At 40.8% G+C, this 27,021-nt stretch overlaps 1 protein-coding gene across 7 annotated transcripts in view; it reads left to right on the plus strand.

Annotated features, from left to right (window-relative positions):
- RNF216 (ring finger protein 216) overlaps nucleotides 1-27,021 on the plus strand; it is a 119,784-nt gene that overhangs the window by 14,597 nt on the left and 78,166 nt on the right. For 5 of the 7 annotated variants that reach the window (XM_061402249.1, XM_061402256.1, XM_061402251.1 and 2 more), the window contains 9 exons: nucleotides 63-193; nucleotides 3,456-4,310; nucleotides 5,250-5,326; nucleotides 10,828-10,930; nucleotides 12,575-12,739; nucleotides 17,929-18,043; nucleotides 21,946-22,085; nucleotides 25,543-25,593; nucleotides 26,512-26,649. In XM_061402249.1, coding sequence (XP_061258233.1) covers nucleotides 63-193; nucleotides 3,456-4,310; nucleotides 5,250-5,326; nucleotides 10,828-10,930; nucleotides 12,575-12,739; nucleotides 17,929-18,043; nucleotides 21,946-22,085; nucleotides 25,543-25,593; nucleotides 26,512-26,649 — 1,775 coding nt within the window. The remainder of the gene's footprint in view (nucleotides 1-62; nucleotides 194-3,455; nucleotides 4,311-5,249; nucleotides 5,327-10,827; nucleotides 10,931-12,574; nucleotides 12,740-17,928; nucleotides 18,044-21,945; nucleotides 22,086-25,542; nucleotides 25,594-26,511; nucleotides 26,650-27,021) is intronic. The other 2 variants (XM_061402254.1, XM_061402255.1) reach the window with 1 other exon arrangement.

Below are 27,021 nucleotides of genomic sequence, written 5' to 3' on the forward strand. Positions count from 1 at the left end.
GGACTGAATATGATTATGCCCACCTCCTGATAACAGTGTTCTTTCTCTCTGCCTACTTTTAGACTGGATCAATCTCAGAGATGGACCCATCACCATATCCGACTCCTCTGATGAGGAAGGGGTTCCAATGCTGGTCACCCCAGCTCCTCAGCAACATGATGAGGACCTGGATGATGATGTCATCCTGGCGGAAGTGAGTTTTCTGAAATTTACCATGATGAAATATATTTCAAATTAATAATTGATTCTTTGGACACTCAGTTTTAATAGAATAGCTGCGAGTACTCTTAGAGCAGTATTTAAATAATGTTGGAGTCACCTGTTCTCTGAAGTTTTGGTAGGATTTTCCCTGAAGGCATTTGGGCTGTTTGTTTTCATGAAGGACCATTCTTGGAAACTGTTTCAACTTCCTCTGTGGTGATCCACATGTCTGGATTTTCCGTTGCTTTTTATGGTTTTGTTCACTGATACTTTTCAGTGTTTTTTTAATGTATTTAATAGAACTAAACAAAATAGCCTGTTCTTTCTATTTACTCTACTTACTCTGAATCTATGGTTCCTCCAATTTTCCTTTTCTGTTTTAGTATACTTGTGGGATTTTTTGCCCTTTTTCTTGATTTGATGAGTTAACCATTATTTTCCCTCCTGTCTTCTCTTTGACCCAGTCCTATGAACAACTAACCACTTGTCTGTATAGGGCTTCCCCGGTGACTCAGATGGTAAAGAATCTGCAACAGATGCAGGTTTGATCCCTGGATCGGGAAGATCCCCTGGAAAAGGAAATGGCTACCCACTCCAGTATTCTTGCCTAGAGAATTCCATGGACTGTCTCTATACATTTGCCTATTCTAGACATTTTATATGAATGGAATCATATACTGTTTGGTCCTTCTTTCATTTAGCACAAGTTTTAATGGTCATCTATGATGTAGCATGAATTGGTACTTCAGTTCCTTTTTTATTGATAATGTTCCGTTGTGTGGCTGTATCACATGTTGTTTCATTGATTGATGGACATTTGAGTTGCTTCTCCTTTTTCACTATTATGAATGATGCTGCTGTGAACATTCATGTGGAAGTTTTCCTGTGGACATATGCCTATAGTTGATTATATAGGTGGGTTTTGCCTAGTGGTTCTACTTAAATTAAGAGACTAAAATTTAGTGAGTGAATTCATCTAATTTTTGTTTATTAACATGACTATTATGCTTTTTTTAGTTCTCTCATAGTGTTTAATATGCTTTACATTTTTACTGCTTTAAAAAATGATCTTTCACTATGTTCCCTGCATCTTTGAGGTTTAGTTTTTATTTATATTGGGGTCATCTGTTCTTGCTGGTGATTTGAAAGGTTTTTATCCTTAGTTTTTTTTTTTTTTTTCAGTTACTGTACTTAGTTTTATAGTTTCAGATGCTGTTCTTACATATGTCCTTACATGTTGATTTATCAGCTTTAAGTGTATCTTTCAATCCTCAGCTTCACTTATTTCCCCTCCCAACTTTTGATAGTAACTGTATTTCTACAAAACCATGATTTAAAACATGTATATTAAATAGCTAATTATTTAATCACTCCATTGTATTCTTGCATCTCTCTTTTCTTATTTCATTCACTCTGTGGTACAGATTTCATCATATGTGCCACTCGTCTACCACTTCTTTTTTCAGTAGTTAGATATCTTTGTGTAGTTTCTGTGCTGTTTGTTTTTTATTACTACTCAACTTTGAATGCGTTTGAAATTTTCCTGGACCGGCTCTTCGTTGGCATTTATGTTGGGGAAGGGCTCAGGCACTGTTCATGGCGAGCAGGAATTCTTCCTATGACAGAGGGTGTTGGGGCTGCATGGGGCAGGGAAGTGTGCTTACATGCACATGTGCACTTGTTTCTTTCTTACTGCCTAGCCGTGATTGCCACCTCCAGAGCAGCCCAGATCAAAGTTCTCTCTGTCCTGCCTCACTGACAGCCTACCTTCAGCAGGGACGTCTGTCTTCATTCAGTCTAACCTCCTCAGAAAATCCTTGGTGCCAAACAGCGTGCAGATTCCCAGTGTTTCAAACAAGGGACTGTTGCTTTTCCCTCTGCAGGCCACACCACTTGCTTTGAAGAACTCTGCCTTTCTGGAGCTTCCTCTGCCTGCCTGAAATCTGGATGTACTTCTCCCACTGCATTTATCAGCTCCTCCTCACATATATTGTGATTTGGGATCACAAATGTGTGCTGGTTTATTCAGAGATCTTCAGTTCTTTGTCTCATTCTCTGTGGACTGGGGTGACTTCAGAAAAGATCAGGGTCAGAGACATATTTATTCTGCTAAATTAAAATTTGGCATTTTACTTCTTAAATTTACAAGTAACACATAGTTGTCTTCTCTATAGAAATTGATACAATACAGAGAAAACTAGTCTCTCTTCACCAGCCCCTCCTGCCCCAGAGATTTCCCAGAGGAACTGTTGTCACCAGTTTGGCATGTATCCTTCCAAATCTTTTTCTTTGAATTCACACGTCTGTGGGTTCATGCATGTATGTATATATTCACTGTATATATACACATATATGCTTTTAGAAATGGGATGTTTATGTCTATGTTCCATTTTTTTCCAAAGAATAGAAATGTCTGTGTGTGTTTTGTAGCTTTTCTTCACTTAACATTTGTTGGTGAAGTTTCCATGTCATCACATAGAGAACCACCTCTTGGGGTGGGGGTGGGGGAGAGTCGGAGAGTGTTTTGTAAAGCAGATAAATAGTTTACTTAACTGTATGCTTAGGGACAAACTTAAGAATGTCTCTAGTGTTCTCTTTTTATGATGCAATCAGTGTGGCAGTGAATACCCTTATATATGTCCCCTTTGGATACATAAGGGTGTATAGGATTGATATTGAAAAGTGATATTGATAGATTATAAGGATATACATTTTTTTTTTAAGTAAGCAATACCAAATTCCTCTCCTAAATTCACCAGGAATGAGTGATAGGAAGTTTTCCCACATCTGTCCCACATTGAACACATCTGTGTTTAATGTTGTCTAACTAAAAAGTTGTTTGCCAGTCTTGGCAAGAGGGTAGAATCTTGTTTTAATTTGCATTTTGCTGAATTACTAATGAGATTTAGATTGTTTTCTTGTGCTTACTGACCATTTCTCACTCCTCTGCTGTGTTGTCATTCTTTCATCATTTTCTCTACTATGCAGTTAACTTTTGTTTTAGTGGTCGCAAGTGAAATTATAATTCAAACTATAAGTCAGGCTTCAATCTCTGAATGGCTGCTTTGATTCTTACAGTTACTATAGTGTGATCAGATTTCAGTATGAAGATAAATTTGAAGAATAGGTCTTATGGGGGAGGGTGTTTTTGTTTCTTACCTGTCCTACCTCAGAAGCTCAATATAATACATAAGAAAGGTATAGACACAGGAAAAAAATTGAATTGTTATTATTAAAATTTCATTTTTTCTTAGACATACAAACCTCAGACATCACGACCCAATCTCATCAAACCAGCTGCCCAATGGCAAGATCTCAAAAGATTGGGAGAAGAAAGGCCTAAAAAATCTAGAGCAGCCTTTGAATCAGATACGAATGGCTATTTTCCCGTGTATAACAGCTCATTGTTTGGTTCTGGGACACAGGATGATTCTGAGGATGACTACAGTGAATTTCTAGATCTTGGGCCTCCTGGAGTTTCTGGATTCATGAAGCCAAGTGGCCAAACAGAAAGAGAACCTAAGCCTGGACCAAGTCACAACCAAGCAACCAATGACTTCATCAACCCCAGATCAGAGCAGAAAGTCATTATCTTAAAAGAAGGTAATCTTTTTCCAGAAGCTGATCCTTTGGACACTCAGAACCAGTCATCTGAAGAGTCAGAGACAGAGCTTTTATCAAACCTCGGAGAATCATCTGATATCCTCGATGACCAGGCCATCGAAGAAGACTGCTGGTTAGACCACTCTTACTTCCAGTCTCTGAACCAGCAGCCCCGTGAGGTACCAAGCCAGGTTGTACCTCAGGAGCGGCGTCCAGAAGCAGAGCTGGGCCCACTGCTGTATCAGCATGAGCCCCGGGGGTCAGCTTTTCCAAGACCGGCGTTTGCAAGACCGGAGCCCCAGCAGGATTGGATTCCAGACCCTGCTTCTCCTCGGCCTGCCCATCCTCTGGGAGAGCTTGAAGACCAACAACTAGCAATAGATGATGAAGAACCAGGCCCAGCATTTCCGCTAGAAGAAACTCGGCAGCCCAATTTGGGAAACCTGTGGGGGCAAGAAGCTTCTGACGTAGACCAGGAACTCATTGCACTGTTGGTGAAAGAGACAGTAAGTTTTATTTTGATAAGTAAGTAATTATACACACTAAATATATTGTTTCCTTTCATTACTAAAGTGTTGTGTGTGTGGACTCATTTTCCTGATTTCCTAGATTTATAGACTAGAAGAAGAAAAGCTGAAGGTACAAAAATTAAATCAGGATTCCTTAATCTAGCCTGAACCCCCTCAGCATGCCCCTGGGCTTCTCGCCGCAGGTTGTGGGTGCCCTGGTGCTGTCATGAGTGGTCCCTACAGTTTTTAAAAAGGAATTGAGTTAACTCTAAATTCAAACCCTTCAAGCAAGTTTATAAGATGACCTAGAGCTGCACTGTCCAATATGACAGCCTCATTTGGCTGTTTAAATGTCTTAAATGAGACTTCAATTTCATTTCCAGTGGCACCAGTCAGATTTTAAGTGCTCAATAGCCACATGAGTCTGAACAGCCACCATGCTGGGAAACACAGAATAGAGCATTTCTGTCTTTATAACAAGTTGTGTTAGGTACCACTGACCAAGAAAGTGAATGCAGGGCTTTGTGGGCGGCCATCTGCCTTTGAACAGTCTTTTAATCATTCTTCCCTGGGTTTTTTTCATCTGGTCTGCTGGATCGTGTGCTGCTTAAGGGTATATATACACTAGAAAGTGCCATGTTCATCTTTAGGTGCCCTTTGCTTGGGCTGAGATGCTCAGTATTTACTGAAAGAGAGAAAAATGAATACATAGAATGAGGGCAGAGGACCAGGTGGTCTCTAGGGACCTTTTTCCATATTCTGTGTAGACAGATAAATCTGGGCACCTAGTGTGGAATTTTAAGCCAGACACAAACCTGCTTTATAGTCCTTTTCTAGCGTTCAGTCATTTCGTATACTTTTTGCTATCTGATTTTTATTGCGATTTGAAATCATTCTAGGGGTTGACATATAAATAATGTATTTATTCCTTCCTAGGAAGTAAGATTTCCTGATGTAGCAAATGGGTATGTTGAGGAAATAATTCATTTGAAGAATTACTATGATTTGAATGTGTAAGTATATTACCGTGCCTTTTTTTTTATTGCCGTAAAATGTACTTAACGTAAAAATTTGCCATTTTAATCATTTTTAGGGTTTTCTAGATGGCTCAGTGATAAAGAATCTGACTGCCAATGCAGGAGACTCAAGAAACTCGGATTTGATCCCTGGGTTGGGAAGATCCCCTGGAGGAGGGAATGGCAACCCACTCCAGTATTCTTGCCTGGAGACTCCCATGGACAGAGGAGCCTGGTCGGCTGCAATCCATGGGTCCCAGAGAGCTGGACATGACTGAGTGACTTAGCATGCACATGCACAGCCGTTTTTCAGTGTGCAGTGCAGGGGCATTAAGTGTATTTGCATTTTTGCACAGCTGTCACCGCCATCCATTTCCAGAATGTTTTCATCTTCCTAAACTGGAACTCTGTCCCCAGTCCCTCTCCTGAGCCCCTGGCAACCACTGTTTTGCTTTCTGTCTCTGTGAATTTGGCTCCTCTATAGACCTCATGTAGGTGAAATCACACAATATTTGTCCTTTTATGGCTGCCTTGTTTCAGTTAGCATTATGTCTTTTTTAATTATCCTGTTAGAAGAGTTCTAATTTTAATTGTATGCAGACTGTTTTCTGGGTCTTACAATCATGTGTGGTTATAGAATTAAGATGTTTAGTTAATTCTGAGCATTGATACAACATATGTCTTGCTGGGGCTTCCCCAGTGGCTCAGTGCGTAAAGAATCTGCCTGCGGTGCAGGAGATAAAGGAGATGCCGGCTCCATCCCCTGGAGGAGGAAATGGCAACCCACTCCAGTATTCCTGCCTGGGAAATCCTATGGACAGAGGAGCCTGGCGGGCTGTAGTCTGTGGGGTCACAAAGAGTTGGGCAAGTTTCTTTCTGCTTATACTCTTTCACCTCCTTCTAGTCTGCAAAGGTGGAACAGTTGCAAATTTATAAAGAACAATAGATATTTAATTATATTTTTGGCTATTTAATACAGATTATTTTAATTAAACAAGAGTATTCAAAGATTGTATTGTGTACCGTAGAATTCAGCAGGGGTGTGAGTGGGAGCTGGCTGCCCTGACCAAGAGTGAAGGGCCCTCTTTCTGAGATAGCAGCCCAGAGGAGGTGCTTTTTTCTGATTCATACCAAGGCACTGTTGGCGCCATTGGTAGCCCTGTCTGTCCCCTCCACTGAGGGGCAGCCACTGCTTTCAGGTTTTTAAACCAGGTTGGAATCAAGGTTTCATAATGTATTTGTTGACCTTTTTAGCTTCTTGATCTAGTATAGTTCCCTCTTAACTTTTTTTTTTTGTTACAGATTTTCCCCCCTATAATTTTTGAACATAAAAAGTAGAAAAACTGTAAAATGAATACCCAATATCCACCACCCAGTTTATTATCTGATATTCTGCTATAAGGAATATTTTGCTATTTTCCTCCACTTGCTTGTTTTTTAAATTACTGTAGACATAGAGGTTTTGTATAAGTGGTGTTTTATAAGTAGTTTTTTTTTATAATTATATAAATTAAATAATTTATAATTATTTTTCTTTTTGATAGTGGATTATCCTAAATTTGACCAATAGGAGCTCTTAAATTAATAAACTTTATTTTTAGAGCAGTTTTAAAGTCATGACAAAATTGAACAGAAATGACTACAGTTTTACAGTGAAAACTATCTCCTAGACGTCCACTAAACTAAAAAATAACTAATTTTTTTTAATGTACCTTTTTAGTTCTTGGAATGAAAACATACTTTTTTTCAGAGCAAATATAATTTTGGATTTTTAATGAAGTAATGTTAAGTAAAAAATACTTTTCATTGTTGTCTTCATGGTGTTAATGATCACCTTTAATTAAAAATTATTCTATTGAATTTTCCTCTTTGTTAATTTTTCTCCTCTTTGTTATTCTCCTTGTTCATGGTTTCACTAATGTTCTGATAAATGTTATTCTACATTATTCCATATAGTAATTTCCTTTTTTAAAATTATACTCTAGATCCTGAAACCCTAAAGTTAAAGTTTGCAATCAGGGATTATAAATAGATTGATGATGCTTGAAACATATTTCCAAATAGCTTTCCAGTGGTCTGTGCTCACTCGCTCAGTTGTGTCTGACTCTTAGTTTTAAAGTAACCCTTTGGAGAAGGCAATGGCAACCCACTCCAGTACTCTTGCCTGGAAAATCCCATGGGCGGAGGAGCCTGGTAGGCTGCAGTCCACCGGGTCACAAAGAGTCGGGCATGACTGAGCGACTTCACTTTCACTCTTCACCTTCACGCATTGGAGAAGGAAATGGCAACCCACTCCAGTGTTGTTGACTGGAGAATCCCAGGGACGGGAGAGCCTGGTGGGCTGCTGTCTGTGGGGTCTCACAGAGTCGGACACGACTGAAGTGACTTAGCAGCAGCAAAGTAACCCTTTAGAAATTTAGTATGCTTTAATGTTTCCCTCTCATTCTGTAGATGAATATATTGTTTTCTAAATACCTACAAGGTTAGTTGTCTGCAGTATCAGTAAAACGTGATCAGATTGACAGATCGTGTGACAATTCTGTCCTCCTTCCTCCTGAGTCTCACACACATCCTTTTCTCTTGGGACTTATCGACTCTGTCCCTAATGCAAAGTCTTATGAATTCCAGAGGAAAGGGAATGTTCAGTAATTGTATTGAATACTTTGAAACCTACTGTCTGATTTTTTTATATATATAATTTATTAGTTTATTTTTTATTGTACTGGGTCTTTGTTGCTGCATAGGCACTTCCTCTAGTTTGACAAGCGGAGGCTACTCTTCGTTGCAGTGCTTGGGCTTCTCATTGCAGTTACTTCTCGTTGCAGAGCACAGGCTCTCTGGTGCTCAGACTTCAGTAGTTGAGGCGCATGGACTTAGCTGCCCTATGGCACGTGCAGTCTTCCCGGACCAGGGATCACACCCGTATACCCTGCATTGGCAGGCAGATTCTTACCCACTGTACTACCAGGGAAGTCCTACTGTTTGATTTTCCTGACTCAGTTTTCCTTTTGTCCCTGGACTTTTGAGACTGAATTGTTAATTCTCATAACTAACTTAAATGTTAATGTAGGGCTGAAAGGAGGCCCAGAGCAGAGTAGAGCGGGCTGATATTTTGTGGGGCTGACTCTCCAACATTCTGTGTCCAGTCTTTGTCACCTTTAATTGTAACCAGCTGGTCATTTTAGCAGGAGAAGCCTGTTACCCAGAGAGCTTCCTGTGATAGTAACCTGCTCTCTTTAACTAGGACTTTACTCACATATGATGCAACTTAAATTGGATCAAGGCAGCAACAACTACTAAAGAACAAAAGCTAGAAATATTAGCCTGGCTTACTTAGTGGGAGTGCTTTCTCAAAACCCTTTAGCTTGTCAAGTCACATCAAGCATGGAATAATACCAGTAGGTGGGCAGATCTGAGTTCTGACAAGCCTCCCGCTGCCTTTGCCCCAGGCTGTAAATATTAATGTATTTGGTTGTAGCATATATCTGTAGAAAGGAAACTCTGTTCTTAATTATCTGTGCCACTGAATATCATTTAATTCCAGGAAAGTTGTGTTTGTGAGGGTGGAGGAGATTTTAAAATGGAAATCAATTTTGACAGTTCAAAGTGAGAGCCTCTGATACCCGACTGGTGGAATTCCACATCTTGCATCATGTTGATATAAGTTTTTCATAGTGTTGAAAATACAAAATGAATTGAGATGGTTCTCAATTTTCTTTTCTAAGAAAAGAACCTCTAAAATAGGTTTAGAAAATGCATTTAAAAAAATATAAAAATAGAAATTTTTAAAGGATGAGATTTTAAAAACTAGAAACAGGAGTTTTAATGCTTTCTTCCAAGATCATCTTGCATACACCCCATTTGAGCCACCTGGCTTCATTCATGCATGGCTGTTCTATCAAAGAAGATTCTTGTTTATTTGACCTTTTTATCCTTCCCCAAATTCCTAGTTTTTGCCCGTTTGTTGGCCTTTGATAGCCGCACTTATCTGAACATTACAAACAAGTAAGGTTGAAATGGAGGAGCTCTTCCACACCTGGTTTATAATATATCCAGGTGTGCATGAGAAAGGGATTGTTTGGAACTCCATGCCTTTCTCCACAAATACTGAGTTCTTCATGGTGACTGATTCTCAGCTACCCTTCAGAGATTGTATAACCTGTGGTGCTCATCAGTTTGTACTGGAACAAAGAGTCACCACCAGTGGCCATGGTTTTAAAGGGCAATGTGCTCAGAATTCTTGAGGAGGGTGTCTCCCCTTGCTACTGCTGTAATATGAGAAAGGGGTTTTTCCTCTCAAGCCTTCTGGCGTGTGTTCCAGAGAATAGGTGTGGTGATAGGAAGAGAGCTTACCAAGAAGGTGCATGTGGGGTTCCTGCAAGTGATGATGAAGAAAAGGTTGAGGGGTGCTTGACCGGTCCTGGAGCAGGAGAAGGAGGGTGCATTGCCGTTGGGCCAGTGCTGAGGGTCCTGAGGGGGTTTGCGCAAGAGGCACGCCTCCCCAGTTTTCAGTCCCTGAACACTGGTGCCTGGTGAGAAGAGGAGCGGGAGGTGACCACTTTCTCTCTGACTTCTTTCTGCTGGACCTGTCTTAATTAGAGGCTGTATTCCTGACACTGGACGGGAGAAGACCTGGGGAGAGTCATGGTGGGGCGCCTTCAAGGCAGTCTGCAGGAGAAAGGAAGAAAGCCGGAGTGGAGGGAAAGCCCCGCTTGCCCTCTGACTGGCAGCTTTCTTGCTGCTGAAGTGGCTCATGCCGCACACCCCAGCTGTCCTTGTCACTGTGGAATATCCCAAGAGCACAGAGTGTTGCTGCCTTTGGTTTTTATAGGCTGAAGGGCCTTGCTAGTTAAATTTGTAAATCTGGGCAGTGATACATCTTATGGGTTATTTTATTCTCTTTATCCTTGCTTTTGAAAGATTTCATGGTAGTGATTAAAAAGACAAGGCTGTGATTTTGGAATGGAGAGAGTTTTTTCTTAAGCAAACATGGTCTGTTCCTTCAGCCATACAGCAAACTGAGCATCCCTCAAATCGTCATGGGGATTTATTTACTATAGGGTTAAAAAAAAGTATTAATGAATTAGCACAGGTCTTTTATGTTCCGTTTATCAACTCTTAGAAAATTATTTTTAATTGTGAATGTGAATACAGACTTTTCCCCCTCCCTTATTTGTTAATAGTTTTCCTGACAAATGATAGATACTTTCATCTAAATTCTCCAGTTCCATACAGTTCAACCAGTAAGAACTAACAGAAATTTCAGAGGAGTTTACCTTTATCGATGTGTTTATTGCTTTTCACATTAGCAAGTAAAAATAGAAATTCAGTGTAACGTGTTATTTGTTCATTTGTTTTTCTGATCTGCAAATATTTTCATTTCCTGATAGGTCAATTACAGTGTGACTAGAGATTTTATTTTCATACATTATGTTTGAATCAGTGAGCAAGTGTGGCATTTGGAAGCAGAGTGACAGTAACATCATTTATTTTTACAGACTTTGTAATTTTCTTCTGGAAAATCCAGATTATCCAAAGAGAGAAGACAGAGTCCTTATGAATCCCAGTAGCAGCCTGCTCGCCAGCCAGGATGAGATGAAGGCAAGTGGTGCTCTTGCTTTGCAGTGTCTACTTGGAAATTCTCTCCTCTTTTCATCATTTTTAAGGGAATAAAGTGCTGTGTCAAGATGCATTTTTTTAAGACTATCCAGGAAAGTAGGTTTTTCAGAATACATATTTTAGTGGGATTTCCCCCTCTGAGTCACCTTGAGTTCTGTATTTGACTTCTTTTGTTGTAATTCCATCTTCCCTTGAAAGTGGGAAGATGGAATTTAATTCCCTACAAAGAATTAAACAAATCCTCCATATCTTTAATGCTACGAAGCAAGTTCCTAACATGAATCAAGAATTGGCCAGGACTCTTTGTATCATCTTAGGGTTTAACATTTTATTAAGAAATTTTCAAACACACAGTGAAGCCAAAAGAACTTTCTATTGGTTTCCTGTATACATACCAGCCAGTACTATTAAAAGTTAACACTTTACTGTGTCCAGTTTGTCCCATATCCATCCCTCTGTCCATCAGCGCATCCCTCTTATATTTTATCATAACCCACTTCAGAGCAAATTGCGAAAACATCAGTACTCTGCCGCATAAATACTTCAGCATGCAGATTGTTGCCTAGAGTTTAATATCTGTTTTTCTTTGTGAGTAAGATTTATATACAGTGCATACACCTGTGTAACCAAATCCTGTGTCAAGATATAAACAGTTTGGTTTTTAAAAATCTTAATCATTGTCTTCATGTGTGGTCCAGACCAGCATTTAGTATGTTCAGTGGTTGAAGGAAAGTATAGTTCAGAACTGCTTCACTGGTCTCTATTGCACCATCCTTCCACTTCCCACAAATTCTTTTTGACTGTTTCTTTCATGTATGGTTATTACTCATTTTATTGCTCTTCATTTTATTGCACTTTACAGACGTTACAGTTTTTGTTTTCACAGATTGAAGGTTTGTGGCAACCCTGCCTTGAGCAAATCTGTCAGTGCCGTTTTCCCAACAGCTTTTGTTCACTTCATATCTCTGTTACATTTTGGTAATTCTCACGGTATTTCTGACTTTTTTATTATTATTGCATTTGTTATGATAATCTGTGATCAGTGACCTTTGATGTTACTATTGCAAAAAGATTGATTTGCTGAAAGCTCCAATAATGGTTAGCATTTTTCGGCAATAAATTATAGAATTAATTGAGATATGTGCATTTTTTTTTAAGACATACACTTTGCACACTTACTAGACTACAGTATGGTGTAATTTTAACTTTTCTAAAAGTTGGGAAACCAATTTGTGTGACTTGCTTTATTGTGATACTAACTTCATTGCAGTGGCCTGAGACCAAACCTCCAGTATTCCTGAAGTATGTCTGTATTTTGTAGCTGGGGAAAAAAAACCTCAGTTTTTTCTAAACAATTTGTGAAAAGAAAATGGCTAAAAACTTGTGTTCAAACCCCCGACTATACTTTTTCATAGTTCCAACTAGCAAAACTAGTCTCCAGACTCCAGACAGCTTGTTTAACCTCTCTGAATATCATTTCTTCATCTTTGCTCAGGGCTGGTATCCTCCTTTAGAGTAATTAGTACAAGTCAGATTATTCTGTTCTTCAGTAAGTAATTCTTCAAATGATTTCCCTCTAGAAATACACTGTCTGGCCACTAATGTTGTGCCTCTCTCTCGTTTCAGTTGCCTACAGTAGACTTTTTTGACTATTCTAAATTAGCTCCTCTTGACCAGCACTGCTTCATCCAAGCTGCCGACCTCCTGATGGCCGACTTCAAAATGCTTAGCAGTCAGGACATCAAGTGGGCCCTGCACGAGCTCAAAGGACACTATGCAATCACCCGAAAGGTGCTCTCCTTGGTCTTCTGGTGGGGCACACCTCTTGACTGCTTCTTCCCGTGATAACAGGATGAAGAGTTCAGCTTGCAGAAGTTGGGCTGGTTTATGATGGCAAAGAGCTAAGGAGTTTGTCAGGGTGAATATATGTAGACAAAGGGTTTGCTGATCAGAAGGAACTGAATGAAAAGAAACACAGATTCGAAGCAGGAAAGTTCTGGTATGACCATAAGGACATGAATTTCCCCATGGAATGTGGAGTGGAAGCGTGTGTTCCCCTGCTGTTCCTCCCTGGTGTGCTTTCTGTCTTGGGGCTAGTCCCACGACCCTCCTCGAGATGCCTCAGTTACCAGTTAACATGAGGCAGAGTGTAAAGGGCCAGAAGCCCAGTACTGCCCAGGGAGTGGTGGTTTGCTTCAGAAGAGAGTGGGCAACTCCTGAAAGCTCTCAAGGTTTTCTTTCTTTCTTTCTAGACTCTAAATAAAGATTCCACTTAAGGGCCTCTTCCAGATCTTAGAAAGGTGCTGGTCGCTAGTGAGTAGCAGGCATGCTCCATTTAGTGCAGCCCACTGTACAGGCCCTTTGACAACAGCCAGGACGGAAGAGCAGCGCCAGCAGGTCCTTGACCTGTTCCTCTTCTCTCCTGCCTTTAAATCGGTTTCTCTTGCTGAAGTTCTGGTGACTCTTAGCAAACAGTGTGCTTTTCTTTCCAGAAGACAAGCAAATGTGGAGTTACTTTACTTGTTAAAACACCCACTGGGTCTTAACCTGAAAGAAGGTGAACATCAGTGAATGTGCTGAGTCTAGGCCCCTTCCACCTCTACCTTGATAAGATCCAGGCATCTGTCAGCAAACTCCTAATTACAGGTTCATTTTAGTTAAAAATACTCTGAAGGGATTACAGAAATAATGCCTTCTATTTCTGATAGATAATGCCTTCTCATTTCCCCTGCTAAAGAGGGAATGTCTGTACTGTCATTCAAAAATGAATGCGCTTCCCCCCTCCAAATTAATGACCTTGAGAAAGAAGGGACTCTTTCATCTTTAGGGCCCTGTGTGGCATCTTTATTGATCCTGTGGTGCCTTACACATTTTCTGAGCTCCCAGGAAGCCCAGATGAAAAGCAAAAGTGTAGCAGCAGGAGACAGCTCCCGTGGTCTGGAGGTGGGATAGTCCTCATTAGAAATGTCCCTGCCTACATCCTGAGGTCAGTAAAAGTGACTTCGCTAGCAGATGCTTCTCCACATTGAAGGTCTGATCATCCCCCAGCTTGTCGTTACTTGGGTGGAAATGGGAGAGTTTTATGGCTCATTTCTTGTTCATAGCTTCCATATCCTTTTCCTCATTTGTCTGGCCCTTTATATTTTTTGTGGTGTCTGTTTGGGCAGTTAATCTAAGATTTTACAGGATTTTGAAGAGATGGGTTGGGCTACTTGAATGAACATCAGGTATTTAAGGGGAAATAATGTTTGACAAAAGCTAAAATCTGATGTGCCCTTTTAGAACGTCTCCCTGTTGTACACACAGGGTGCACAAGACTTGTGCCTTGTAGGAGGTCATACTCACACGGGCAGGGAGGCAGAAAACACACCCTGAGGGGCTTCCTTGCCACTGCAGTAGCTGTCCTCTCTGCACCACTCCCCAAACATGGTGACAGCTTAGAGAAGGCATGCTGACTAAGGCAGGGTCAGTTCTCCACAGATTGCTGGTTTTTCCCTGTTTACTGTAAACATCAGACGCATACAGAAGTAGAGCTGGTATTGTGACACGCCCCTGCATACTGTCACTCCCCTTCAGCAGTTGCCAGCTCCTGCCCAGACTTGTATTTCCACCCCTACCTGCCTACCCCTACCTGAAGTAAATTCTAGGCTTCATTTCATTTTTTTCATCCATAAAGTATTTCAGTATTAATTTTTAAAAGATAAAGGCAAAGACAAAGTATTTTAAAATCTAATCAAAATACCATTATCACACCTTAAAAATTAACATTATCAGATGTCCAGTCAGCATTCAGATTTCTCTGAATATGTCATAAATCTTTAAGCAGCTTGTTTGGTCACAGAATTCCAAGTAAAATATGTTTATTGCGTGTGGCTGGTGAGTTCTTCAATCTCTGCAAGCTCTCTTTGTCCTTTGTTTTTCCTTACTGCTTATTTGTTTGGGTTGTTTTATCTTACAGGCTTCCACAGTTTGAGTTTTTCTGACTACACCCCTGCATTATAAATAAACAGTTCGTCTGTTTCCTATAAATTGGTTACATCCAGAATCTTGATCAAACTTAGATATGATTTCTCGCTTGTATTTTAATTCTGGTTCTGCCACTTGTTGGTCTTAAACTTGCAGAACTTCATGCCCACTGCTTTCTCCATGCCTGCCTTGTGACTGTCATCTTGGGATTTCCTTCACCTTGCCTTTTGACAAAGATAAATTTTCTTTACTTTGTTGAGTTCACCAAAAAGTTCATTCAGGTATTCGTGTACCATCTTACGGAAAAGCATGAACCAACTCTTTGGCCAGCCCGGAGATCCTGACCACTCTCTGTGTCTTGCTTTACACACTCACACTTGACTGATGGTTCGAGTAGATTGAAAATTTCCCCTCCTGCCACAGGTGTGACTACCTCTTTCTTTTAGGCAGTTTGCTGAGTGCCTGCCATCGTCACACGTTGGGAATGTCACAGTGGACATACAGGTTTCTTCCCTCAGAAACTTAATGCTGGTGTACAGGGCCATCTTGTTTAACCCATCCTTTAACTTCTGTTGTGTGAGGTGGTCATTCTCAGGGTCTTACCCAGGCTTCTTAGGTTTCTCCCTCCGTGTACTTGAATGGTCACCTTTATCTCCATACAGGTAACATATCTCTGTCTCTGGAGTTGACCTTTCCACCAGGCTCCACAGAGGAGTCTCTGTCTACTTCTCAGCTTTTACGTCATCAGATGCCAGTTGTTGTGTTTTTAGGTCATCCCTTAAAAGAAGTTTGGCTGCTGTCACAGATGCCCTGAAAATTGTAACCAGCCTGAATCCTTGATTGTTAAAACTAATACTTTGGGAATTTGATTTGCGAGTTACCTCATTTATAAAATGCAAGTCATAGTAACTTGTCTTGTTCCCTCTCCTGGGTTTTAGAGAATAGCCTTAGTTGAAGGGCGGGGTATTTGCCTGTAGATAAAATGTGGTATCAATTAGTCTTGGAGTTGAGTACAGACATTGGTGCCTAAGAATTTGTGGGGAATACCTTGTATAGTGGGAATTCCAGAAAGAAAGGAAGCCAGGGAGGAGGCACTCCAGCTGTGGCGGACACTGATCAGGGATGTAGAGAGGTGGCAAGATGAAACTCAGTGGAGTTGCACTGAGTCTGACTGAGGACACAGTGACGCCAAAGAGGGGAGCTGTAGTTCCAAAAGTGGCCTGAGTCCTGTCCTCGCTTTAATTAAGGTTTGCCCTTCTCTGTAGCCTTGCTTCCCTCTACTGTGAAATAAATAATAACCTCCCTTAGAGGATTGCAGTGAGAATTAAATGGGCTTAAGTTAAGGACTTGAAAGGGCTGCATGCAGTGCCTAGCTTATAGGAGGTGCATACAGCAAATGTCAATTCCCTTTTGATTCCCACACTGAGGAGCTTTGAAAAGGAAGGGAGATAGGAGTTAGGTTAAGATGCAGGGCTGATCCTCTCTCTTAAAATACTTGTTTTGTTACCATTTTACCACAGGGATGCATAGCTGTTTAAGATAAACAGGTTCAGAATATGATTTATTAGCAACATTCCTATAACACATGCACATCCCTGTAACCTTTTATTTACCAAATAAGTGTTAGATCCAGATTGTGCATGTTGCTGAAGGTACACTATGAGCTGTTGTAACAGTCCCTGTCCTAGAGGCTCAGAGTTCAGGGGAGGAAACAACATGAAACAGATCACAAATAAGTATGTAATTACAACTGTGATAACTATTCTGAAAGAGTATATAACTAGAGGGTGGTCTGAGAGGCTCCAGGAGGGCCTCTCTGAGCAAGTGACATTGAACCACACCCCTAAGTGTTGCATAAGCAGGAGGGCAGTAGGGAGGGAGGGCAGGGCGTGAAAGACAGGGGTGTCATTTCCTGGGATGGGGATTCCCATAGAAGAGCTAATTTGGAGGGAAAGATAGTGAATTCTGTCCGGGAAATGCTGAACTGCCAGCATGCTGCTGGGTGGGCCTCAGATATCTGAATAAAAACAATTCATTGAGTGGCTGAATGGACCAAAAGTGGGGGAAATAACGGACTGGAGAAGGGATTTTGAGATTCTTCAGCATATAGAAAGTGACCTCACCAGCCTGGACGAGGTGCACCTGAAGAGACTGTCAGGTGAGAAGAGAGCCAGGGCTGCCTGGAAGACCCCCCACGTGGAAACACGAGGCAGAGGGGCAGGCCGCAAGGAGGAGGTCAGGAGAGCGGGGCAGGCCGCGTGGCATCACCCCTGGGCTCCAGGGGGGCGAGGGCTGAAGCCGAGGCCCTGGACTGGGCCCTGTGTTAGGGAGGTGAGCAAGTGGAGAGGTGCGGTAGAGGCCAGGGCAGAGGGGGCTGGCGCTCCTGGGAGGCGAGGTGATGTCATGTGCAGGTGGCTTTTTGATAAGCTTGGCTACAAACAAGGGAAGAAAGCAGAGCTGGTAGTTGGAAGAGGAAAGAGGTCTGAGAGGAAAGGTTTTCTTTTAAGATAGCAGAGACTTGATCACCTTTAAATGCCAATTGGAAAGATATAAAAAGAGGGAGAAGCTAAAGCTGTGGAAGAGAAGGGAGTATCTCTGGCATAAGCATTTTGCACTCCAGTACAAAGTGGGGAAGTGAGTGAGAGCAGCAAGAACGTGGGGGGATGGAGGCGGGATTGTTGCCCACAGAAGCACCAGGTGATGTGGTGCCTGTGGAGTGGGACCTGTAGCCGTTGGTTACGTGGTTTAACCTGTGCTTACTCATGGACACCTTCCGTAGTTTGTTTTCTCACGCACCTCTTTATCAGTCAGCATCTTGGTTCTGCCATTACAGCAGTTGTTGAAAGAGAAAATGAAGTCACGAAATGCTACCTGCTTATTTTGCCACTACCTTTTCTGGTAAGCCATATAGGGAAGGTAGCTGAAACTGAGTCAACGATATTTGGGATTGCCTGTGTTTCACCTATTCTTGTGTCCCATTTACAGCAGTAACCTTTCCCTTTCTCAATTTTTAGGCCTTTTCTGACGCCATTAAAAAATGGCAGGAGCTATCGCCAGAAACCAGTGGAAAAAGAAAAAAGAGAAAAGAAATGAATCAGTATTCTTACATAGATTTCAAATTTGAACAAGGTAATGGCCAAATGTGACTGTTAATGATGGTGAGCGGTTCCCTCCCACACAACCCAAAGGGGCCTCGTGGTGTGGCTGCCTGGAGTGCCCTGTCACAGCAGTCTGAGGAGTGTCACTGATGTGACTGCTTTGCTGGCACGGCAGTGTTCTTAGAAAGTGGCTGCATTTGTCGTCTTCCTTCTGCTTAGGATACACCATGAAAGGAAAATTGTGTGCAGTGTTAGAGATTTGTGTGTAGGGACATTTTTAAGCTTGAGGGGAAAATGGGTCTTGAAGGTTTGACAAGAATTAACCTTATGACTACTTGGTAAAAAGTGGACCAGTGTTTGTTAGCTTACTGCAGAGGAGTCCCGTACATACCTAAGAGGGTGGGTTCTGCACAGCAAAAGCTACACAGCTCTTAGGTTGCCACTTAAACTGTTTAAAGTTCTGTTACTCATATTGATGAAATAACTGCTGAAAGCTCTTTCGAAGAGGTTACTTCGGTCTAATTCCCCTCCTCACTGCCACCCTCCCAAAGGTAAACTTGCTGAATTTGGCAACAGACTTAATCTCAGTTGCTTATGTCCAAGAAGAGTACACTTCAACTTTTCCTGTGGATTATTTCATAAATGTTTCCCTTTTCTCCTATTTGTCTTTCTGTTACACCTGTAATTAATTTCATAACTTCAAGTGTATCTAAATGGAAAATCCATGAGATAGCTACAGAGTTGGAAAGTATTTGAATTTCTGAACTCTTTAGGATCTAAAACAAAATGTCCTAAGTTCTGACTTCTGAGGTCACCAAGCTGCTCTGTGAAGCAGTGCTCTCCAGACACGATGTTCTCACAGATCTGTGGCAGAATGAAAGTGAGGACAGTGTAAAGGCAGTTTTTCATTGTGTGTGTGTGTGTGTGTGTGTGTGTGAAGTCGCTCAGTCGTGTCCGACTCTGTGCGACCCCATGGACTGTAGCCCACCAGGCTCCTCTGTCTGTGGGATTCTCCAGGCAAGAATACTGGAGTGGGTTGCCATTTCCTTCTCCAGGGGATCTTCCTGACCCGGGGATTGAACCCAGGTCTCCTGCATTGTAGGCAGGCGCTTTACCTTTTGAGCCACCAGGCAACCCTGTTTAGACTAGGCACGCCTAACTAGGCACACTAACACACAGTCATTCAGTACTTGTTTCTGACGTTCAGTGGTAGAGAAAAGGAAGTATCACGTCACAAGGTGGTCTACTCCCTTCTTGGTTAGCTGTGTCTTGTAGAAAGTTCTTCCTTTATATCACACCAGGAATGTGCCTCCTGAGGTTTTCTGACATGGTTGTAGTTCTTGCCGCTGAAAGGATTTAAAATCTGTTGCCTCTTCATCTTCCCAGTTGCCCTTCTTTCTGTCTTTCTCTAACTTGTCTTTATCTCTTTGAGAGGTTGGGTGTACAAGGCTGGACAGAGTACTCCAAATGAGGTCTGCTGTTTTGAGGCAGCAGCTGGGATTTAGGTTCTATAATTTCAGCCATACAGCCTGAGAACACCTTAACTTCTTAAAATCAAACTATGTCCTGCCACTGACTCACATTAAACCTTCATCTTCTTACCCACCTTGCTGTTTAAGTCACAGACCTCTCAGTTTTGATGCATTTGATATTTTTCACTGAACATCACCTCATTAGTTTCAGCCCATTCTTTCAGGTATACCTCTGAATTTTTTTTTTTTTTTATCACACTGCACAATATGTGAGATCCTAGTTCCTGGAGCAGTGACCAGACCTGTGCCTCTAGCAGTGAAAGTGCAGAGTTAAGCAGGGGACCACCAAGGAAGTCCCAAGATTCTGCCTCTTAACTTGGTCTTACCAAGGTGATCTTTAAGGACACTGAAAGCTTGGAAATAGAAAATACACTTGATTTACATTTATGTCTATGACTTGCAGTCTTTTTTTTAAAGGGGGTTTATAAGTACATAAGCTTAGACTCATTCATTGGTTCCAGGAATCCTATTCTTTACCTTTTCAACTGTTTTCCATCCAAGCAGTACTGTTTGAGCTGTACATCAGCTGGCAAAGAGAGAGACCAGATTCTCCCTCCAGTGTCCTTTTTCATTGTATATGAGCTGACCACCACATAGCCTCTCATGAGGAGTACGGATAGAACTTGGATGTAAACGGAACATCAGTAAAAATGCAGCATGTCCCCTCTAGCAAGGCTGACAGAAAAAAGATGCAAATTGGAGTTACTCTTTATAGGGTAACTTACTCTTCATAGGGGCTTTCACTGTAGACCCTACAAACATCCAAGGAGGAATATGTGGACATCTTTACATACGTAATTTTGACAGCCTAGATGAAATGGACCATTTCCTCAAAAAACAAACTACCAATAAACTTACCTATATAAAATAGATAATTTGAATAACCATATAGCTGTTAAGGAAATTGAATTCGCAGTTTTAAATCTTCAAAAAGATCTCCAGCCCCACTTGGTTTCACTGGAAAATTCTTCCAAAACTGCTCCTAAGCAGATGACATGATTGTAGATACATATAGCTCCAAGGAAGTTCAGTAAGGTTGCAGGGTATAAGATCAGCCTACAAAAACCAGTGTAGCTTTATGCTAGCAGTGAGCATATGGACATCAAGATTTAAGTACAATACCATTTAAAGTCATTTTGAAAAAACTTAATACTTAGGTGTGAATCTGACAAAACATGTATGGGACTTGAGATGAGAACTACAAAACACTGAAGAAAAAAAATCAAAGAAGATATACATACATGAAGACATGTACTATGTTCATGGGTTGAAAGACTCAATGAAGATATAAATCCTCTCCAAATTAATACCCATGCCTAGTGTGATTTCTGTCAAAATCCCAGCAAGATTTTTTTTTGCAGATACAAGCAAGGTATCCTAAAATTATCCTGAAGTTTATATGGAGAGACAGGGTACTAGAATAGCTAAACTAATCTTTTAAAAGAAGAGTAAAGTGGGAGAAATCAGTCTGCTGGATTTCAGAACTTACTCCATAACTACAGTGATTAAGACCAGGTGGTCTTGGCAGAAATATAGTCAGATAGATGGAACAGAACAGAGAACCAAAAACTGGTTTTCTAAATAGTCAATGAAAAAATGTTTTTTAGTTTTTTAAAAGTAGAGTGAACAAGAGGAAAGCAGAAAAATTAAAAAATGTATCAGGGTATAGAGATTACCAAAAAAACAGGCTTTTGTGAGTAAATAGAAAATCTGGATGGAATGGATAGTTTTCTAGAAAAATGTACATTACTAAATCAACCAAAGAAATACAAAACCTAAATAAGACCAGTTGTAAAATCTGACATTCGTCATTTTCTTAGCTTGTGTTCTAAGTGTTATTTATTACAAGTCTGGGTACTGCATTTTCAAAATAAAAAAATTTTAAAACATAAATTTGCACCTACCAGGACGGCTCAGATTAAACACTAATGACATTGCTGGCAGAGGGCGAGTGTAAATTGGAACAAGCACTGCAGAACACTAACTCTGTTTTCTAAAGCTGATCCAGCAGTTCTGCTCCTCCTGTGTGCGCTGCTGAACTGCAGACACAGGTATAGCAGCTCTGGATGATAACCCCAAACCGTCAATCCCCCGTCCTCAGTAGGAAGCACATCATGAATTGCGGTGTATACCACACTGCTGTACGGACAGGATAGGGGAGCTCTTCCAGTTGGATCATAATGAGGGATGGCTATGGAGAGGAAGAATGTCAGAAAGTGCATGGAATGGTGGGAATGGTTAGGAGCCCAGTTTTCCCAAAAAGAACGTTATGGGAAAGTCATGTAACTTAACATCCTGATAGGAATAAGTGGGGGACCAGGCCACATAAGACTGGGATGGCTGTCTGGATTCCTAGCAAAACAGTTGTCTGCATGATTTTGCATTGTCACGTATCTTCTAGGTGACAAAAAAATAGAGAAGAGGATGTTCTTTCTGGAAAATAAGCGGCGACATTGTAGGTCCTATGACCGGCGTGCCCTCCTTCCAGCTGTGCAGCAGGAGCAGGAGTTCTACGAGCAGAAAATCAAAGAGATGGCAGAGGTAGGAAGATGTGTTTGTATGTGTATCTAGGATCTGATTTGCTGGTGGGGCTCAGTGTAAAGCTGTCTTTGAAGATTTGCCTTTTCTTTTAAGTGATTAATGAATAAGCCATGAAGTTTTTAAAAGGAAAACAAAGCTAGGTTTTGTAGTAATACTGACTAAAATTCATAGTTTCACAAATCAGATTTACGTTATTTTAATTGGCACTTAGTAAACACATCTGTTTCACCTTCTTCGCCCTCTACTGGGAGAGGAATAAACAGATTCCATTTAGCTCTTTAATTCTTCCAAAAGTGAAAGTCAAAGTCAGTCAGTCATGTCTGACTCTGCGACCCCATGGACTATATAGTCCATTGAATTCTCCAGGCCAGAAATGTACTGTCAAATGTGCAAGTCAGCTGGAAGATACAAATTTGGTTTTTTAATACAGACAGACCTCAGAGACATTGTGGGTTCAGTTGCAGGCCAGTAAAGTGAATATCGTAGTGAAGCTCATCATAAGAATGCTTTGGCCTCCCAGTGTGTAGGAGAGTCATGTTTACACTACAGTGCAGTCTAGTAAGTGTGCAATAGTGCTGTGTCTAAAAACCAGTGTCCAAGCCTTAATTAAGAAATGCTTTATTGCTAAAAAATGCTAACCATCATCTGTGTTTTCAGCAAGTCATAATCTTTTCGCTGGTGGTGAGGGGATGGTCTTGCCTCAGTTTTGGTGGCTTCTCACTGATAAGAGTGGTGCTTGCTGAGAGTGAAGGTAGCTGTCCACATCTCTTAAGGTGTGGCAAAATGCAGCTTGCCAAATGGGTCGATATTCTTCCTTTCGTGAGTGATTTCTCTGTAATGCGCTGTGCTGTTTGATAACATTCTACCCACAGCTTTCAAACGTGGAGTCAGTCGCCTCAAATCCTGCTGCTGCCTGATCAACTAAGTTTGTGCGATTTTCTAAATCCTTTGTTGTCATTTCAGCAATCTTCATAGTATCTTCACCAGTAATTTCCATCTCAAGAAACTGCTTCTTTCTTTTTTCTTTTGGTTCATCTGTAAAAAGCAGCTCCTTATACTTGAAGGTTTTATTCATGAGATTGCAGCTGTTTGATTCTAATTCTAGGTCTCTTACTGTTTATACCACACATGCAATTAATTTCTTCTTTAAAGTCAGCCATGCGAGTTGGGATCAGCTTCTTCCAAACTCCTGTTAATGTTGGTATTTTCATGTCTTCCCATAGATTACAAATGTCTTTTTTATTGCACGTGGAATGGTGAATCCCTTCCAGAAGTTTTCAGTTGACTTTGCCCCAGATTCATCATAGGAATCACTATGGCTTATAAACCTTACAAAATGCATTTCTTAATAAGTCTCGAAAGTTAAAAACTAACTCCTTGATCCATGAGATGCAGAATGGATTTTGTGTTAGCAGGCATGGAAACATTAATCTCGTTCCTCTCCATTAGATCTCTTAGGTGACCAGGAGCATTTCAGCGAGCAGTAATATTTTGAAAGGACTCTTTTTCTCAGCAGTAGTTCTTAGCGAGCTTAAATTATTCAGTAAACCATCTTGTAAACAGATGTGCTGTCATCCAGGCTTTGTTGTTCCATTTATAGAACACAAGCGGAATAGAGAAAGCCTAATTCTTAAGGGCCCTAGGATTTTTGGAACAGTAAAAGGAGCACTGGCTTCAGCTTCAGGTCATCAGGTGCACTAACCCCTAATGAGAGTCAGCCTGTCCTTTGAAGCCAGACACTGACTTCTCTCTATCAGTGAAGGTCCTTGATGGCATCTTCTTCCAATAGAAAGCTGTTTTATCTGCATTTGAAAATCTATTGTTTAGTGTGGCCACCTTCATTCATGATCTCAGCTACATCTTCTGGATAACTTGTTGCAACTTCTACAACATCATGCACCCACTGCTTCATCTTGCACTTTCATGTTATAGAAATGGTGTCTTTCCTTAAACTTCATGAACCAGCCTCTGCCGACATCGGACTTTTCTTCTACAACTTCCTCATGTCTTTCATCCGGACTTTGGTTTATGAGAATATTGTGGCTGAGAGATGGGCCACTCTTCCTTTCATTTGAATGCTTAGAGAGCATTGTAGGGTTGTTGATTAGCCTGTTTTCAGTGTTGTTGTATCTGGGGGACTAGGGAGAGGAGTGGGGAATGCCCATCAGTGGAGCGGTCAGAACACACATGACATACGTCAAGCAAGTTCACTGTCTTAGGGCGCAGTGCGTGGCACCCCAAAACAGTTGCAGGGGCAGCATCAAAGGTCACTGACCACCATAACAAAGACAGTAATGATAACGAAAAAGTCTAAAATATTATGAGACTTGCTAAAAAGTGACACTGACGCATGAAGTAAACAAATTGCTGTTGGAGAAACAGCACCAGTAGGCTTGCTTTGATGCAAGTCACGAAACTTCAGTTTTTGTGGGGTTCTTTTTTTTCTTTTCTTTTCTTTTTTTTTTTTTTGGAGAGCACTGTCTGCAAAGTGCAATAGAATGAAGTGTGCCTGTATGTATTTTCTAGACCAGAAACTCAGATTTGGCCCATGGACCCCTGAGTTCCCCAAGACTCTTTAGGATATCTGCGAGGTCAGATCTCTTATAACCATTTTATAGTTTTTTGTTTATCTTTCCTTCTTTTATGTAAAAGCATGTGTGTGTGTATATATATATTTCGGACATTTCTTTCTTACCTAAAAGGTACACACTGTTCTGCCCTTGCCCTTTTCACTTAACAGTGCGTCCTGATGATGACTCCACAGCAGTCCATGGAGATTCTTCTCCTTCCTTTAAAAACTGCCTAGTGTGCCATTGTCTGCAGTACCAGAGTTGACTCAGTTGTTGCCCTTTTGCTGGACATTCAGGCTTCTTTCCAGATTTCTGCTGTTACAGATAGTACCATTATAAATAACTGTATGCATATATCATTTCGTATTTCTGCCCCAGGGTAACTTTGGAATAGATTTCCTATAAGTGTGATTGATGAGTTAGAGTATAAATAGTTACGTCACTGTTAACATCATGCCAAATCCCCCTCCATGGTGGTTGTACTTTTTTGCATTCTCACCAGAAATGTAGAAGAGTACCTGTTTCTCACTAGCCTTACCAGCAAAGTATGTTGTCAGACTTGGTTTTTACCCATTCAGTTGTTTTGTTTACTTACATGCTATTCTACACTCGTAAGTGTTTTATGTCAGTCTTTTATTCCTTCTATATTTTGAGTCAGATTTAAGAATGTTTTCTCCATATATTCTAGTACTTGTAAAGTTTCCTTTTTTACATACAGCACTCTGATGCATTTTAAATTTATTATCAGTTAATTTTTTAAACTAGTAAACTATATAACTGAAGAGATGACTATTAATCATCATTTTATGTTTATGAAAGTAAATGCTAAGTGGTTTATGACATCTTGACTAAAGTTGCATCTATGTGTCTGGTTTTTTGTTCCTCAGCATGAAGACTTTTTGCTTGCCCTGCAGATGAATGAAGAACAGTATCAAAAGGTAATTGATATTTCATCTAATTAACTTATTCTGGGTATTTTCATTAGCTGTTTTTCTCATCTCACATTTCCTACGCATTTTGATGACAAATTGGTTCCCTTAACCTCTGCTGTTGACCTGCCGAGTTTGTGGTTCAACTAAGTTAAAATCAGGTATTGAACCATTGAATCCAAACTGGATTAGACTTGGAGGGAAGATAATATTGTTAGAGTTGTTTGTCTTAAACATTTCCTGGAATCTGTTAGATAGACTCTTAGAGCAAAATTTAGAATTCACATGTCACTTCAGAGTTAGAAAGAAGAGATATATTTAACCTTAGGATCAGATGGATTTTGTGTGGTATCAGCCATCCTCACATTTGGCCTTTTCTAACATGGTAGAAATGAACTAATGACTGATCAGTCACTGCCCTTAATAAAAAGGAGAAGTTTCCTGGTACTCACAGTACTTGAAATGCTGCTGTATATGGCTTCAGTAGTCCCTTAAGGTAAAGCTTGGACTGAGACACAACCCCATCGCACTCTTGTCTTATAACAAGATGCAATATGCAACTTTTGAAACGTTTTAAGATAATACCCCACGTGCCACTTGTTCCTGACTGTTAGCATTTGATTATAGATGTTATAATCCTGCCAGTACAATGAAATTCGTGAATATGGTAACTTTATACAAAGGATAATGCCAAAGAATACCCCCCAAAAAACATGAAAATTGTACTGTCTTTAGCTGTTAATATGTACTCATATTTGTACTGGCATCTTAAGCTAGATTTCTACAGCAGAAAACAGCTCATCATTGTTTTATGGCTTTTAGGGATTGCTTTTCACCTCGGAATGTGTTTGGGGTGGGGGAATATGAAACATGGCTGCCTCCTCTACTCGAGTGTAGGGAATTTCACATGTTTCTGCCCACCTCCAGGATGGCCAGCTGATTGAGTGCCGCTGCTGCTATGGGGAGTTCCCATTCGAGGAGCTGACGCAGTGTGCTGATGCTCACTTATTCTGCAAAGAGTGTCTCATCAGATACGCCCAAGAGGCAGTCTTTGGATCTGGAAAGGTAAGAATGGTGCAGTGTGTGCATACAGCATCTGTGGAGACCGCATTTATAGACAAGTGTAAATGCCTCATGGAAATGCCTTTTCTGGGGTGAGGTGGAACTCTGCTAAGACATGCTGATGCGTGTGATTCCTCTGCAGCCTCTGATTTGTGTGATTATGTTAGTCCTAAGCACACTAGATTTCTTTTCAGGGAATGGTTTAATTCTTCATGCTCTCGTGCCTGGCTCATAGGAGCACCAACTTTTCCTCTTCCTGTTCACAAATAAAATGAAGGATAAACACCCAAAGAGAGTCCTGCAGCCTGTATTGAATATATGAGGCTGCAAATTAGTATTTTTTTAACAAAAATTTTAAAAGATTTTATACAGTTG

This window comes from Bos javanicus, chromosome 25 (genome assembly GCF_032452875.1).
Source record: "Bos javanicus breed banteng chromosome 25, ARS-OSU_banteng_1.0, whole genome shotgun sequence".
Taxonomy (NCBI): domain Eukaryota; kingdom Metazoa; phylum Chordata; class Mammalia; order Artiodactyla; family Bovidae; genus Bos; species Bos javanicus.